The sequence below is a fragment of the Thermobia domestica genome, chromosome 14 (assembly GCF_964235325.1).
Source record: "Thermobia domestica chromosome 14, izTheDome1.hap1.1, whole genome shotgun sequence".
Taxonomy (NCBI): domain Eukaryota; kingdom Metazoa; phylum Arthropoda; class Insecta; order Zygentoma; family Lepismatidae; genus Thermobia; species Thermobia domestica.
In genome coordinates this window covers 156,678,722-156,692,531 of record NC_137467.1, presented here as the reverse complement: position 1 = coordinate 156,692,531, position 13,810 = coordinate 156,678,722, and the positions used below count along the sequence as shown (strand labels likewise).

At 37.0% G+C, this 13,810-nt stretch overlaps 1 protein-coding gene across 1 annotated transcript in view; it reads left to right on the top strand.

Moving 5' to 3' along the window:
* LOC145670436 (lysoplasmalogenase TMEM86A-like) overlaps nt 1-13,810 on the top strand; it is a 172,969-nt gene that overhangs the window by 117,772 nt on the left and 41,387 nt on the right. Inside the window, exon 4 of the mRNA XM_081739112.1 lies at nt 9,725-9,840. Within this exon, the coding sequence (XP_081595238.1) occupies nt 9,725-9,840 (116 nt within the window). The remainder of the gene's footprint in view (nt 1-9,724; nt 9,841-13,810) is intronic.

Below are 13,810 nucleotides of genomic sequence, written 5' to 3'. Positions count from 1 at the left end.
TTCAAGAAAAGCAACAAGTAATAACCAGTGGTAGAACAACTCCAAGCATTTCCATTCAGACAAAAATGAAAGATTATATACATATCAAAACGAATTATTTTGCTTCTTCAAAATAGTTAACTGCATGTAAGACAAGAAACAAACTGTATTGCTGGTCTTGTATTCTGTTCCACATAGAAAAGGACGTGTGGAATAATGATGGCTTTCGTGACATGAACAATTTTCACAACCCAAGTTGCGCCACGAAAAGTGTTATTCACACCTGTCCACAATAACTAAATTGAAAACTTTCGGGAAACCAGAATTGATTTTCAATTGAGCGAGCAATGCAGAAGTTGATTCAAACCGAGAACTAATGAACCGATTGATTTATGCCTCTTGTTTTATGGCTAAACAAGAGCTATCATTTAGAGGTCATAACGAACAGGAAGATTCTGTCAATTAGGGAAACTATATTGAAATAATTCAGTTACTTTTTAAGTAAGATACTAAATGGACTTGCAGGGGCGCCCGAAGAAAATGTTCTAGGGAGGAGCCCATCTCCATAGATGCTATGTTGCGTCTGGTATTTCTGGTATTTAATATACGTGGTTTGCTATATTACGTATACATTTTCGTGAGCCAGAGGAAGGCCCGGGCCACACCCTGCCCTCTCCCTCGGGCGCCCATGTTGACTTGTCATCTTCACAGCACAGAAGTCTTTAAAGGAACATCAAACAGGATTCAGAATGATATTATTAAATGTGCTGGTGACGTAATTCTGGATAAAATTAAGTCCGAATTAAACAATACACTTTCTACAGTAATAATGTTGGACAAAACTACGGACATTGCAAAGATCTCTCAACATTCATTCGGTACGTGAAAGACGGCAATATTCATGAAAGATTTATTTGTTTTGCGGATGCTACTAGTGATTGCACTGCGACTGCTCTAAGTGCAGGGGCGTATCCAGGGGGCTGATCGGGGCGATTGCCCCCGCAGAAAAGGAAACTTTCTGATTTTATATATATAAATAAAACCCATCCCAAAATTTGGAGCTCTTAAAAGTAGCAGTATGGCAACCCATCGTCCCCTCCCAGAAGTCGGTCCTGGATCCGCCCCTGTCTAAGTGAGCATGCTTTCCAAGTTCACTCTCACTTTAATTGTAAGCAAAAGCTTGTAGCACTAGGTTATTAATGGAGCTGCCACATTTTCTGGACATTTGAACGGTTTACAATGTTTTGTGAAAAGGTGTTTGAGTGCACTCACCATGCACTGCTATGCTCACAGACTCGATGTCGTTGATCCACAGTCTGTTAATCACATCAAGGAATGTAAAATATTTTTTAGAATAAGTGGCATTCCAAATTTCTTTTCATATTCATTGAAACGCTGTAACGCGCTTGCTGAATCAAAAGTAATTAAGCGATTTCCAACAGTTGCCAATATAAGATGGAATTACAATTCCAGAATTGTGAATGCAGTAAATGAAAATCAAATACAATTCTTACGGTGTTCTGAGAAGATTGTAGAGGATTCAGATAATTGCGACATCGAAGCTTTCATGACTACAAAAAAATGTGTGAGTTATCATTGAAGGATTTCGATTTTGCATTTCTACTAAAATTTTTCAGTCATTTTTTTTCGCGCACGGATATACTATTCAACATTCTTTAAAGTAAAACCTTGGATGTGAAATATTGCATCCAAAAAGTACAAAAGATGGTATCTCAGCTTAGAAATGCAAGAAACGATTTTGAAGAGACTTATAGAAAAGTAGAATTGGATGACAACGGGAACCTTCTAATAAAAGACGTAGACTAAAGTAGATGACTCAACAGATCCAAAAATTAAATATATGCGTCTCTTCAATGACATTATTGATACTGCGATTGGACAAATGGAGGTGAGATTTCAAGATCTCATTGAGTTACAATTTCTTGAGCTGTTAGATTTAAAGAATTTTCAATGCTTCAAATCACGATTTCCTGATTGTTTTTGACCCTTAAATCGTTACAGGAGTTTTTTTTTTTTTTTAATTATAACAATTTGCGGAGTGAATTAATATAGGTTTACAGACTCTTAGATTTTTCAAATAAAACTGTGGCTGAAATTATCCATTTCTTGAAAGAAAGAGGCTTGGTAGAAGAAGCGTTTACAGAAACATATAAATTGTGTTATTTGGTGTCAACAATACTAGTCAGGACCTCCACTGTACAGCACACATTCTCTTCGAACCTAGTCCCCTGTGAGAAAAGTCACGGCACGCCACTGACTGAGAGATATGTAAACAGCCACATCTATTGAAAGGTTTAATCAACTGGATGCCATGTTTGCATTACTTATTGAGACAATACTCTTTCAAGTAGAAGTGTGCCTACTAGTACTTCTGACGCTATTACTAATATTTCTATTACAAGTACTAGTACTATTATTAGTATTACTACAATTTGCTTTACAAGGCTGTGTTAACATTTTCAGTCCCCCGCCATTTCACCCAGGGTTAGTATACCCACAAGACTTGTTCCATCTTCCTTCTTTTAACAATTGCTTTCAAACGGCCATTTACAACTTTTGCATTGAATCCCGTCTGGGACCCTACAAGGCACCCTGGTGCAACTTTGTTTCCCCTTATACGTGGTACTTTTCAAATGATGAAATACGTGTTTCTCAGTTTTAATATCTATTGAGCTCTTTTCAGATTTCTAGGGGTGACCAAAGACTTTTCGATGCAAACTGTATTAACATTTTGACCTGCCGCCATTTTATACATGTTTACTATAGAGCATCGAAACTTATTCCATCGTCTTTCTTTTGAAACTAGCTTTCAGACGATATGCTACTTGACCCCCCTTGCCATTTGCAAATTTTGAGTTGGACCACGTCTGGAATCCTCGGAGGGACCCTAGGGCAACTTTGTTTCCCTCAATACATGGTACTTTTGAAATGATGAAATATGTGTTTTCTCGTTTTTTTTTTTTTTATATTTAACCGTTTCCGATTTTTAAGGGTGGTAGAGAACTTTATGGACACCCTGTATATATGTTTCCCCGATTCGTTTTACGAAGCCTTCTTTCCTGGGAACCCCTACTTCTCTTCTGTCACGAAAGGTAACACCATTTTTTATATATAAAAAGTAATCCTACTTGATTTATTTTTATTTCAACAAACACGTTAAAGTATGTAATATTATATCTACTGAATTCATTGATATGTTGATGAGCAGCTTCTTCGCTGTTTCAGTAATGCCTTTGCTATTCTGCATTTAAGGGCCCACCCTCGCTGGCTACGGTGCTCAATGGTAGGGTGCTTATCTCTAGTGCGTGGGGTCCTTCGTTATATCCCCGGCGAAGTAGGTTTTGTGGTGAACAACATCGTTCGTGCTTGTGGGTTTTCTCAGGATATTCCCGTGTCCTCCCACATTGCCATTCCACCAATTCCCTCATCATTCACTTTCCTTAATCACCCGTCTCCCTTAGTCTAAAGGGCATAATCGTGGAACGTTAAACTGAAAGATTTCATGTTATTTACACAGAAGAAATCAGTAAAATCAAACTATTCGAATTCCAGTTCATTTCAGAGAAAACAGAAAAATGACTTTCCATATACACAAGGGCGCCGATGTGTCTGTAAATTTGGGGGAGGGGAGCATTCAGATGCAGAAGGTATATACAGTGGACTCTCTTTAATTCGAAGTCCAAGGGGACATGAAAAAACTTCGAATTATCCAACAACATTCATTTTCAGATAGATAACAACAAACAAACCAAAGTACTGTGCATCAAAAACATATTCATATAATGTAGACTTTACCTTTAAAGCAGCTTATTATTTGCGTGATCGAATACCGCAAACTAACAAACGACATTGACTCCACATAATTCAAACTACGTGCACAATGGAAAATATATTTACGTACAACACTACAACATACATTGAATAGCCCAAACAATTAAACACCAGTAACAATTTGAATACTCTGTTCTCACTTTTAAGAAGTCGTAAACCTCATTTGCTTAAATTTGATTGTTTTGGCACGGTCAATAAATCTCGAATTGCGTGGAATGCGATATTAATATAACATTTGGTTGACTTTATCAATAATTCACCATAAATTTTCAACCAATTCTGAAACAAGATAAAATTGGCACACGTTCTCTATCTTTACTTCTACCCCAACTCACCTTCATCTTTATCATTACATAGATTTTCTATTTATCTTTTGTATTACTCTTCCCTATGGCTGCATCTGGATAACTGAAAACACGTTAAAACTGTATTTCTCTGTTTACATCTGTCCAACATTAAACATTTTCAACTGTATTTACTTCGAATTATCCAAAACAGATTCAAAAGTTCGATTTATTCACGATTTTTTACTATTGTTTATAATACAGTTTTCAAGGGGAATGGACTTCTGTTCGAATTATCCAAGTTCGAATTAACGAGATTCATATATATATATAACTTGGATAATGAACTATATATATGAAGATTTTAAGACAAATTGCACTCAAATTATGCCAAATATTGTTTATTCATAAATACAAATGCGGGCCCACATGAGCTTTGGGGGGCCCGGGCCCCTCGTCCCCCCAGGATCGGCGCCCTTGCATATACATCGTTAAGCTAAAAATTGAAAATAGCTCTGCTATTCAAGAGTGTTCACTGTATTCTGAGGTTGAGAAAATGATGAACTTGTTTATATGGCAGAGTGACGACACTGTTCACAAACAACATATAACAAAGACTCTCTTAAGCGGAAAATTTATTTCCCAGAACTGGGTCAGTTTCTAACGAACTCCCATCCCACCACAACGGCCGAAGAATATATGAATTTCTTTAGTGATTTTGCTTCTTCCTTTTTTGCTTCTCATTGTTCTATAGGAAATATGAGAAAAACTCATTACAGAAGACACGAATTTCGTATGGAAATGAACCATTTTACCAAAACTAAAACCTAATGTGAATACCAAATAAATACAAATTGCACGCAGGTCAGGTCTTTTGCAATGGAAATATCTGTAAAAAGAAAAGAAAAAATAATGATATAGGAAGATAATTCAAGACCTTGAGTAAAATTTATTACTTTCGAAGAAAAAATAAACGAATTATCGAAATAACATTAGATCTCGTGATAGTTCGTTACGTCGTCATACATTGACGTATTTTATGTTGAAAGAGAAGGTGACCCAATGAAAAACGTCCTGTGAGGCCTGCGGCAGTGGTATCGAGAAGCCCTTTCAGAGGAAGCGTAAGCGACCAGAAACATACATACAGGATGTTCATAAAAGAATTATCAATGGTTTCAAAGCTGTACAATATTTTTGAACTTGGCACATTAAATGCTGCCACGGTGGTGCAGTGGTAGGCGCTCATCTCTGGTTCGTAGGATCCCAGGTTCGATCCCCCAGCTCGCCCGAACTGGCCTTTGTGGTGCACAAACACCGTGTGCGTGGGTTTTCTCGTAGTATTCCCGTTTCTTCTCACTTTCTTCGTTCCGCCATATCTATAATCATCATAATCAGTAATCACCGCATCCTATAACCTCCAAGCATGATCTTAAAAATAAATTGACTTAAAGTAGGGTCAATCCATACGAAGTGGTCCAGAGGTGGTTGCTCGACCATCTCCGAAAATTATAAAAATTTCAGTGTGATGAACCGTGTGTATGAGAAGGTCAATAACATCATTCACGTTTTCGAATGTACAGGTGTTCCAGAATTGCCGCCATCTTTGTTGTCGGTGGAGTGCCAATTTTTGCATTTGCAAGCGTTTACGAAAATTACAGTTGCTCAGCACGTACAAATTAGACGAACACCATACAAAAACGTATGTTTACAGGAGAGACTGAGGTACACGAAGAATATAAACTTTTGCGTCTAAATAAATATGCAGGGTTGCAAACCAATACATGAAATAACCAGAAAACTACAGAAAATTGCACTTTTAAAAGGGCTGTATTTTGAAATGGCATAAAGTGTGGCGTTCATAAGTTTTGTGCTGAATACAGTTGCACGTAAAGAGTCTGCAGAAATATCCACAGCTATGATACTACTGGCACCGCAGATTTATGGGGGTCCGAAAGTTGAAGTTTGTGATTTTGGTGCCATTGTTGGGGCGTAATATCTCAGGAGGGCAAAGTGCTAAAAATTGCTGCTTATCCCACAAAGTAATTCTGTATGTGAATAAACTATTTTGCAAAAAAAAAAAAAAAAAAAAAATCATGACTGATATTACATGGATAAAAAAGTGAGGACATGGTAAAAACGCGAAGAAAGCACGTGCGTGGCGATGGTTGTAGCGCAGAAAAAATTAAATGTTTGGATATGTTTCATGCTATATCTCAAAAACTACACATGGTGCAGCAATTAGGCCCGCTTTGTTTGTGTTCAGTTATGTAAAAGCTTGCAAGTTTTGTTTTTCATCTTTCTAGCTCGATGATCATTGCCACGTCTATATGGTAAGGGAGTTAATATGTTCAAAAGCTTGCGTTATATCTATCCTAACTCTATATAAAACTACATGAACTGACAAAATAAAAGGGTACTTCCGGTTACGTGAAAAGTTGAAATTTAGCATGATTGTAGCTTTCACGGATCAACCCACAGGAAAATAGCCAAAAGTTAATATTTTTAATTTTTAGGGTGTGTAAGGGGGGATGAAGAAGTACTCTATGTTATTTAAATGAGTCCTTTTTTTGGACTATAATCTCATATTTTAGGTACTTGGAATTGGAATAAAAACTTGAAATTAATATGCTTGTACGTTTCCGTTAGCGTTACTTAAGTAAATCACAAAAAAATAATAATAAAAAAAAAGTTCAACCGTAAAGAGGCTTTATGGGGAACTGAAAAATCTTCCCAGTGTTATTTATATGTGACATCTTCTACACCCCAAAATGTTTAGGCACTTCCGGCAGGATTAGAATGATGAAATATGGCACGATTGTAGACTTCTGGAACTAACCAATAGGAAAATTGCCAAAAGTGAATATTTTTAGTTTTTAAGGTATCTATTGGGGGACAAACTTGAAATTTAGTAGAATTGTAGGTTTTAGAGGTTCGAGGCCATAGCCCGAGCAAACGTGGGGATCTGGGACGGAGTTCCTAGCTAGCCAAACACTAGTCTATCCTATATATCGAAACTTTGTGAACATATTAACTTCCGTAACTGGGATTGGATTTCAATGATACTTTGCTGATACATAAAGTGCCTTAATACCGCGGTCCAGTTTGACGATGGGTGTCGTGGGTGCAAGGAAGATCTAACCCCCTTACCAAATAGACGTGACAATGATCATGGAGCTAGAAAGATGGAACAAACACCACACGCAGGTATTTGCACAACTGAAGACAAACAAAAGTGGGCCTAATTGCTGCGCCATTCATAGTTTTTGAAATCTAACATGAAATATAATTCAAACATTTAAATTTTTCGTGCTACGACCATCATCACGCAAGTGCTTTCTTATAATTTTTACCATGTCCACACTTCTTTATCCATGTAATATCAGTAATGATTTTTTTGCAATAGTTTATTCACATACAGAATTACTTTGTGGCATAAGCAGTAATTTTTAGCACTTTGCCCGTCTGAGATATTACGCCTCAAAAATGCCATCAAAATCACGAACTTTAACTTTCGGATCCCCATAAATCTACGGTGCCAGTAGTATCATAGCTGTGGATATTTCTGCAGACTATTTATGTGCAACTGTATTCAGCACAAAACTTATGAACTCCTCACTTTATGCCATTTCAAAATACAGCCCCTTTAAAAATGTAATTTTCTGTAGTTTTTTCTGGTTATTTCATGTGTTGGTTTGCAACCCTGCATATTTATTTAGACGAAAAAGTTTATATTCTCGGTATACCTCAGTCTCTCCTGTAAACATACGTTTATGTTTGGTGTTCGTCTAATTCGTATGTCTGAGCAACTGTAATTTTCTTAAACGCATGCAAAAATTGGCACTCCACCGACAACAAAGGTGGCCACCATTTAGGAACACTTGCACATACGAAAACATGAATGATGTTATTGACCTTCCCATACACACGGTTCATCACACTGAAATTTTTATATTTTTCGGAGATGGTCGAGCAACCATTTTCACCATTTTTTAACTTCAGATGGATTGACCCAGTATTGAAATGAAATCTTTCAGTTTAACGTCCCACGTTTATGCCTGTTAGGCTATGGGAGACGGATGATTAAGACAAGTGAATAATAATGGAGGAATTGATGGAATGAGAAAATGGGAGAAAACGGAAGTACCCAGAGAAACCCTACGGAAACGATGTTGTCCACCACAAACTGACTTAGCCGGGAATCTAACCAAGGATCCCGCGCATCAGAGGTAATTGCCCTACCACTGAGCCACCGTGCCCCCTACTTACAATAATGAATCGCACATAAAATTAAAGAGTAAGTTATTCCCAGAAAATGTTCAATGTAAGTAACTTGTCACACGACATACATCCAAGCTATAGGCGATTTTTTTCATATATGAATATATCCAGATAAGCAATTTTAGTTATGCTCGCTTCAGCAAAAAAGTACAAATTGAAAAGTCACCGTTGAGATATTGCACAGAGAACTTAATTTTCAGGAGTCTTCTTTGCATCATGAAAAATCATAGGAAATTTCTGGCCTCCAGGTACGGACGTTACATGTGTTCATCTGTCCAGTAAAGCCTGTACATCGTAGCATGTGCGTTGCGATGTACGGCACGATGATACGATGTTCTGTTACGGGTGTCCATAAAAATGTAGACAGTAACGTGTAATATATCATATTTTCCATTTGCTGACGGAGGCTTTTTATAGTTTACTAGGAACGTTATCTTCCTCTGTGGAGTTGACTCTGTTAACTATATTTTTATTCGTCACACACTAAAAAAGAAGCCGAAAACACGCTGATGATAGCTGAAGAAAGTGTTTGTGAATCGATTCATCTGGAGTGAGTCTACTTTACTATATGACTTAATGTTCTTTTTTATTATCATTTTTCTTTAATCGATTGTAATAATCAGGATCTCTGCTATTCGGCAGAACACTTCTTTGTTGATAACAATCAATCAACACAAGCGCTTCTTCTTGTGACCACTCCATGGTTGGAACATGGAAATAAGTTGATGTTACGTGCGTATGGGCAGAAATCGTCCAAACCAGCACATACTATAACACGTAACATTCCTTTGATGTAACAAGACCGTTTCCACTCAGGAATACAGTCACATAGAACATCGTAACATTATTTGTTATGGTATTATGTGCGACGCACCATTAAATTGACTGCAATTGTATCAGTAACATGTGCTGTGCGATGTTTTGTTAGGCACATTTGTTACAACTTTGGATGCACCGTTTGCGTGATGCTTATGGAGACCATAACACTTGAGTTTCTATGGAGGATATAACAAGAAGTGCGTGTACTTTCTTGTCTATGACTACAGTTACGGGATTCTGGATTTGGTAGTGTACAACTGTGCCATCTCATTGCAAGAAGATACATAACTGCGTTTTTATTTATTTATTTATTTATTTATTTTTTTTTTTTAAGAAAGTGCTTCACCAGCCATTTATACTTCGTCATAAAGGAAAGTTTTATTGATATTTTTTATTGATTGTGTATTAATAGGGACTTCAGGATCGGAACTATTTTCCACTGTGAGAAATGTCTCTCTTTGTCACTAGTAATATTCAGAAGTATTTTCTGATACGTATTTCTATTGTTTCAGCGGTGTACAAGTTGATGCCTGGTCTAGCTGGTGTTCTTGTGCCAGGAGTTCCAATCTACAGTATTTTGCTTATTACTATGACATGGAGAGCTATTGCAAGAGTTCAGTTGTTTGAAGTAAGTATTTTTAACGTCATAGAGGTTAAGAATTGCAAGTAAAGCACTTAAATTTGACTTAATGGCTTAAGTAAATACATATATGCACTCTCTTTTGTAAAAAAAAAAAAAAAAAAAAACTTTCGAATATGGTGTTTAACTGTACTAAACACCTGGGCCGGTGCAAGGCCCATGCAAACTATTTGACGACATCGGACGCCGAGGTTACAGGACATGAAGTGCGATAGTCGTGTTTGTTCATGCAGAGGCGGAACAAAAAGTCGTAGTGAAAGAAAATGTTCTTGGTTTTGTTAAAGTAAGAGAGAATACTGCTGAGGAATTGAGTGACTGTTCGTAAGATTAACTTTCATCAAGAAAAATATCCTTAAACCTGAAAACATGCAGTCAGGGGTTCGATAATAGTTCAAACATGAGAAGAAAAAATGTTAGTGGTCAAAAAAGAATTATTGACCTCAGTCCTCGAGCATTTTATATACCATGTAGGAGCCATTTCTTACATTTCATGGTGAATGATGCTCTGTCATGAAGAAAGAACTGAATTTTTCCTGGTGACGTGATTTTAGGAAGACTTTTTGGGCTATAAGCCAGATGAAGATATTGACACCCGACGTTTCGAATGCAGACATCGCATTCATATTAAGGGATTATAATGAAGAGACCGGAGACGTGAGCATGTATATATAGTGACTATTTAGGAAATGGGGGTTTGTGATTGGCTGAGGGGTTCTCGTAGCCACAACAGCAGCCAATCAGGAGCCAGCATTCCCCAGCCAATCAGAAGCCAGCATTTCTCTCAGCTAATTAGAATCCCCCATTCATAGCTGTGGTACCCCTAAATAGTCACTATTATACACATGCTCACGTCTCCAGTTTCTTCATTACAATCCCTAAAGATGAATGCGATGTTTACGTTTTAAACGTCGGATGTCACCTAGCTAGTAACCTGAGAATATTTACTAAGAAACTGTTATGTTATGTTCAGTCACCCATGAAAACAGGTGTTAGATTCTTTTTAGCACTATACAGGAGATTTTCAATTTCTATTTACGTCCCACACATAAGTAGAGCATTTTGATGAACAATGTTATATACTTAAACTTTTAAACCACTAAGTGAGAGCAAAATAGATATATATATGCTCTCGAGCCTCTAAGATATAATATAAATGGAGTATGTAATGCAGGCCTGCCCATGAATTGGCTCCCGGAGCCGAAGCGTGAGCGACAACGAGCGGAGATAAAAACAGGTGAGCACAGGTGTTGGTAGCTCCGCCCCTTCCACTGCATCCGATAAGTGTTGCCAACCACACATGATGGTAAAAAACCTACGGCCAAGCCTGGTCACAAATTTGCACGATGTTGAAGCATTGAGCAGACGCAAGCGTGAAATGTGCAGGTGTGCTCTCCCCCTCCCCATTTCGAAAGCAGTGACGCAAAAATACTACAGGAAATAAAATTGGTACGTTTTTTGATCTAGGAAGACGCATGATAGAGGTTACAGTTAGCGTTGAAGTAACTAACAAATGAAAAAGAAAGAAAGAAAGAAAGAAAGAAACTAATATTAAACATGTCAGCTTACAGACGTAAAAACGACTGCAAAAATCGGAAACGAATTGTTTCAGGCCTTTTTTAGCTTGCTTACACAATTCGTGACATTGCATTACATTAGCACTCGGTCTGTAACTTGTCACTCGCTTCACGTTTGCTAAGTTGTGAACGCCTTTCGTTGCTAGATTGATAGCAGAACGACGGGAGGTTGAAAATAATAATAATAATAATAATAATAATAATAATAATAATAATAATAATGCGTATTATTATTATTATTATTATTAGTAGTAGTAGTAGTAGTAGTAGTAGTAGTAGTATTCGGACCAAAGACGGATGAAAATGGGGATTTGAGGAAATTCATAACGAGGAATTGCATAGTTTATACCGCTCACTTAACATTGTTAGGGTCATTAAGTGTAGAAGGCTCAGGTGGCCATTCCGTGTAGCCAGAATGGAAGAAATTAGAAACGCTTTCATAATTTTAACTGAAAACCCAATTGGAAGAAGACCACTAGGAAGACCTAGACGTAGATGGGAAGACAATATTAAGATGGATCTTGCAGAAATAAGAGTACAGAGTAGAAACTGGATCCAGTTGGATAAGGACAGAAGTTAGTGGAAATATGTTGTAACCGCCGCATTGAACCTTCGGGTTCCATAGGCCATAGAGTTAGTTAGATATTATTATCTAAAAGAAATGTTCAAATGTTGTTAACACTAGAAGGACCAAAATTTTTACCTCCCTAGAAGTACCGAGCCGTCATTTTGACGGCTATTTAAATGCAAGAGATTTATATCATTTTTCTTTATATTTCTCTTATTTTAGCTTTAATTTAATATGTTTAATCGACTAGCTTATGTTTTATGTAAGTTTTTCTCGTGATATAATACAGGGTGATCCACTAAATCCCGTCAATACATTAAATATAATATTAATATCGGAAGTTTGTTCACAGGACAGTCACATGAAAAATTGAAATAAAGGAATAATTCGTATATTCCTAAGTATAAAATCCTTTTTTACTAATCACGTGATCACACTACCTGCCCTGTAGACATTGGCTGGGCTATTTTTCATTAGCACAGACCCAGTGTATAATACACCAAAATCATTATATTTATTTCAAACTTTTTATTAGATGAAGGTGAATTTACATTATCAATACATTTTTATTTCAACTTGTATGCACTGAACTCAAGGGAGAAATACTTTTCTCGCGTTTACACTTGTGTACTGTGAGTGGATTTTCTGATTGATATCCATAAAGGTTTGTAGTGAACATATTCTTTTCTTTCTGATTCAAGCACATTTTGGAAAGTTCTCTTCTATTTGGACGCATACTACCAATCAAGGTCAACTGTTTCATTTTCAAAGATTCGGCTAATTTTTAACTTGTAAGGAGAGTTTTCGCATGTAACATTCAGTCCTCTGTTGAGAAAAGAATCCATCCTCTTCAGAACAATATATTCGCCTAACTCTAAGTCCTGACGTCGTTCTTAGTCGTTTCCCAGGTAGGGAATGCCTTTTAGTTGATACTGTGACTTTAGAACTGCAAGCAGCCACATTTGAATCCAAATTTGTCAGGCTTGTCTGTCACATATTATATGTATTTGCATGTCATCTTACTAGAGAATAACTGTTCATCCACACAAACACTGCCGTGAGTTTTATAGTGCCTGATACAATTCTCAATGAAAAAGTTCTACACAGATGTTGCCAAAGCAAACTTGTTTGCTTTTAGCCTTGAAGAGTTAGGGCACTTTTCATCAAACCGAAGATACTTCATTATTTCAAGAAATATCCTTCTTTCCATAATCTTTCTGTAAAACACAGGTTCACAGCTTACGTTCTATAGTTCCTTTACAGATATATCTGAAGCTACACGAAATATCAATATTGCTAAAAATGAAAGTGTTCTGCAATTGACAATGGCCACAGAGAATCTTGACGCTGTCTGAGCTTCAATAACGGTGCATTTCAGAATGTTTCTCAACATTGTCTCGCCTATGAACAAGCGAAAAGCACAACCAAAATCACCATCTTCAATATGATGTAACGCATAATATAAAGAACAGATTTCTCGCGAAGGATGTGTGAGGCAGTACACCCAGCATTGTTCTGTCTGTCCAACGTGTCCCATGACCTGCTATAAGGACATTTGATTGATTAGTTCTGGAAACTTCTATATATGTTTCCTTCCTCTTATCCGAAGAAGTAGCTTCAGACACTGCATTCTAGTTACTACTACTGGCTTCATCGAAGCAATCTCCCTGTTGTTCGTCCAAGCGAAATTCATTTTCACTCAAATCTTAGAAAGCACGTAACATTTTATCAGGTCTCATGTTGCTATTGTAATTATTCATATGTACCTTCAAGAAAACCTTTATTTCTACAGAGAACATTGTTACCAACAAGATAA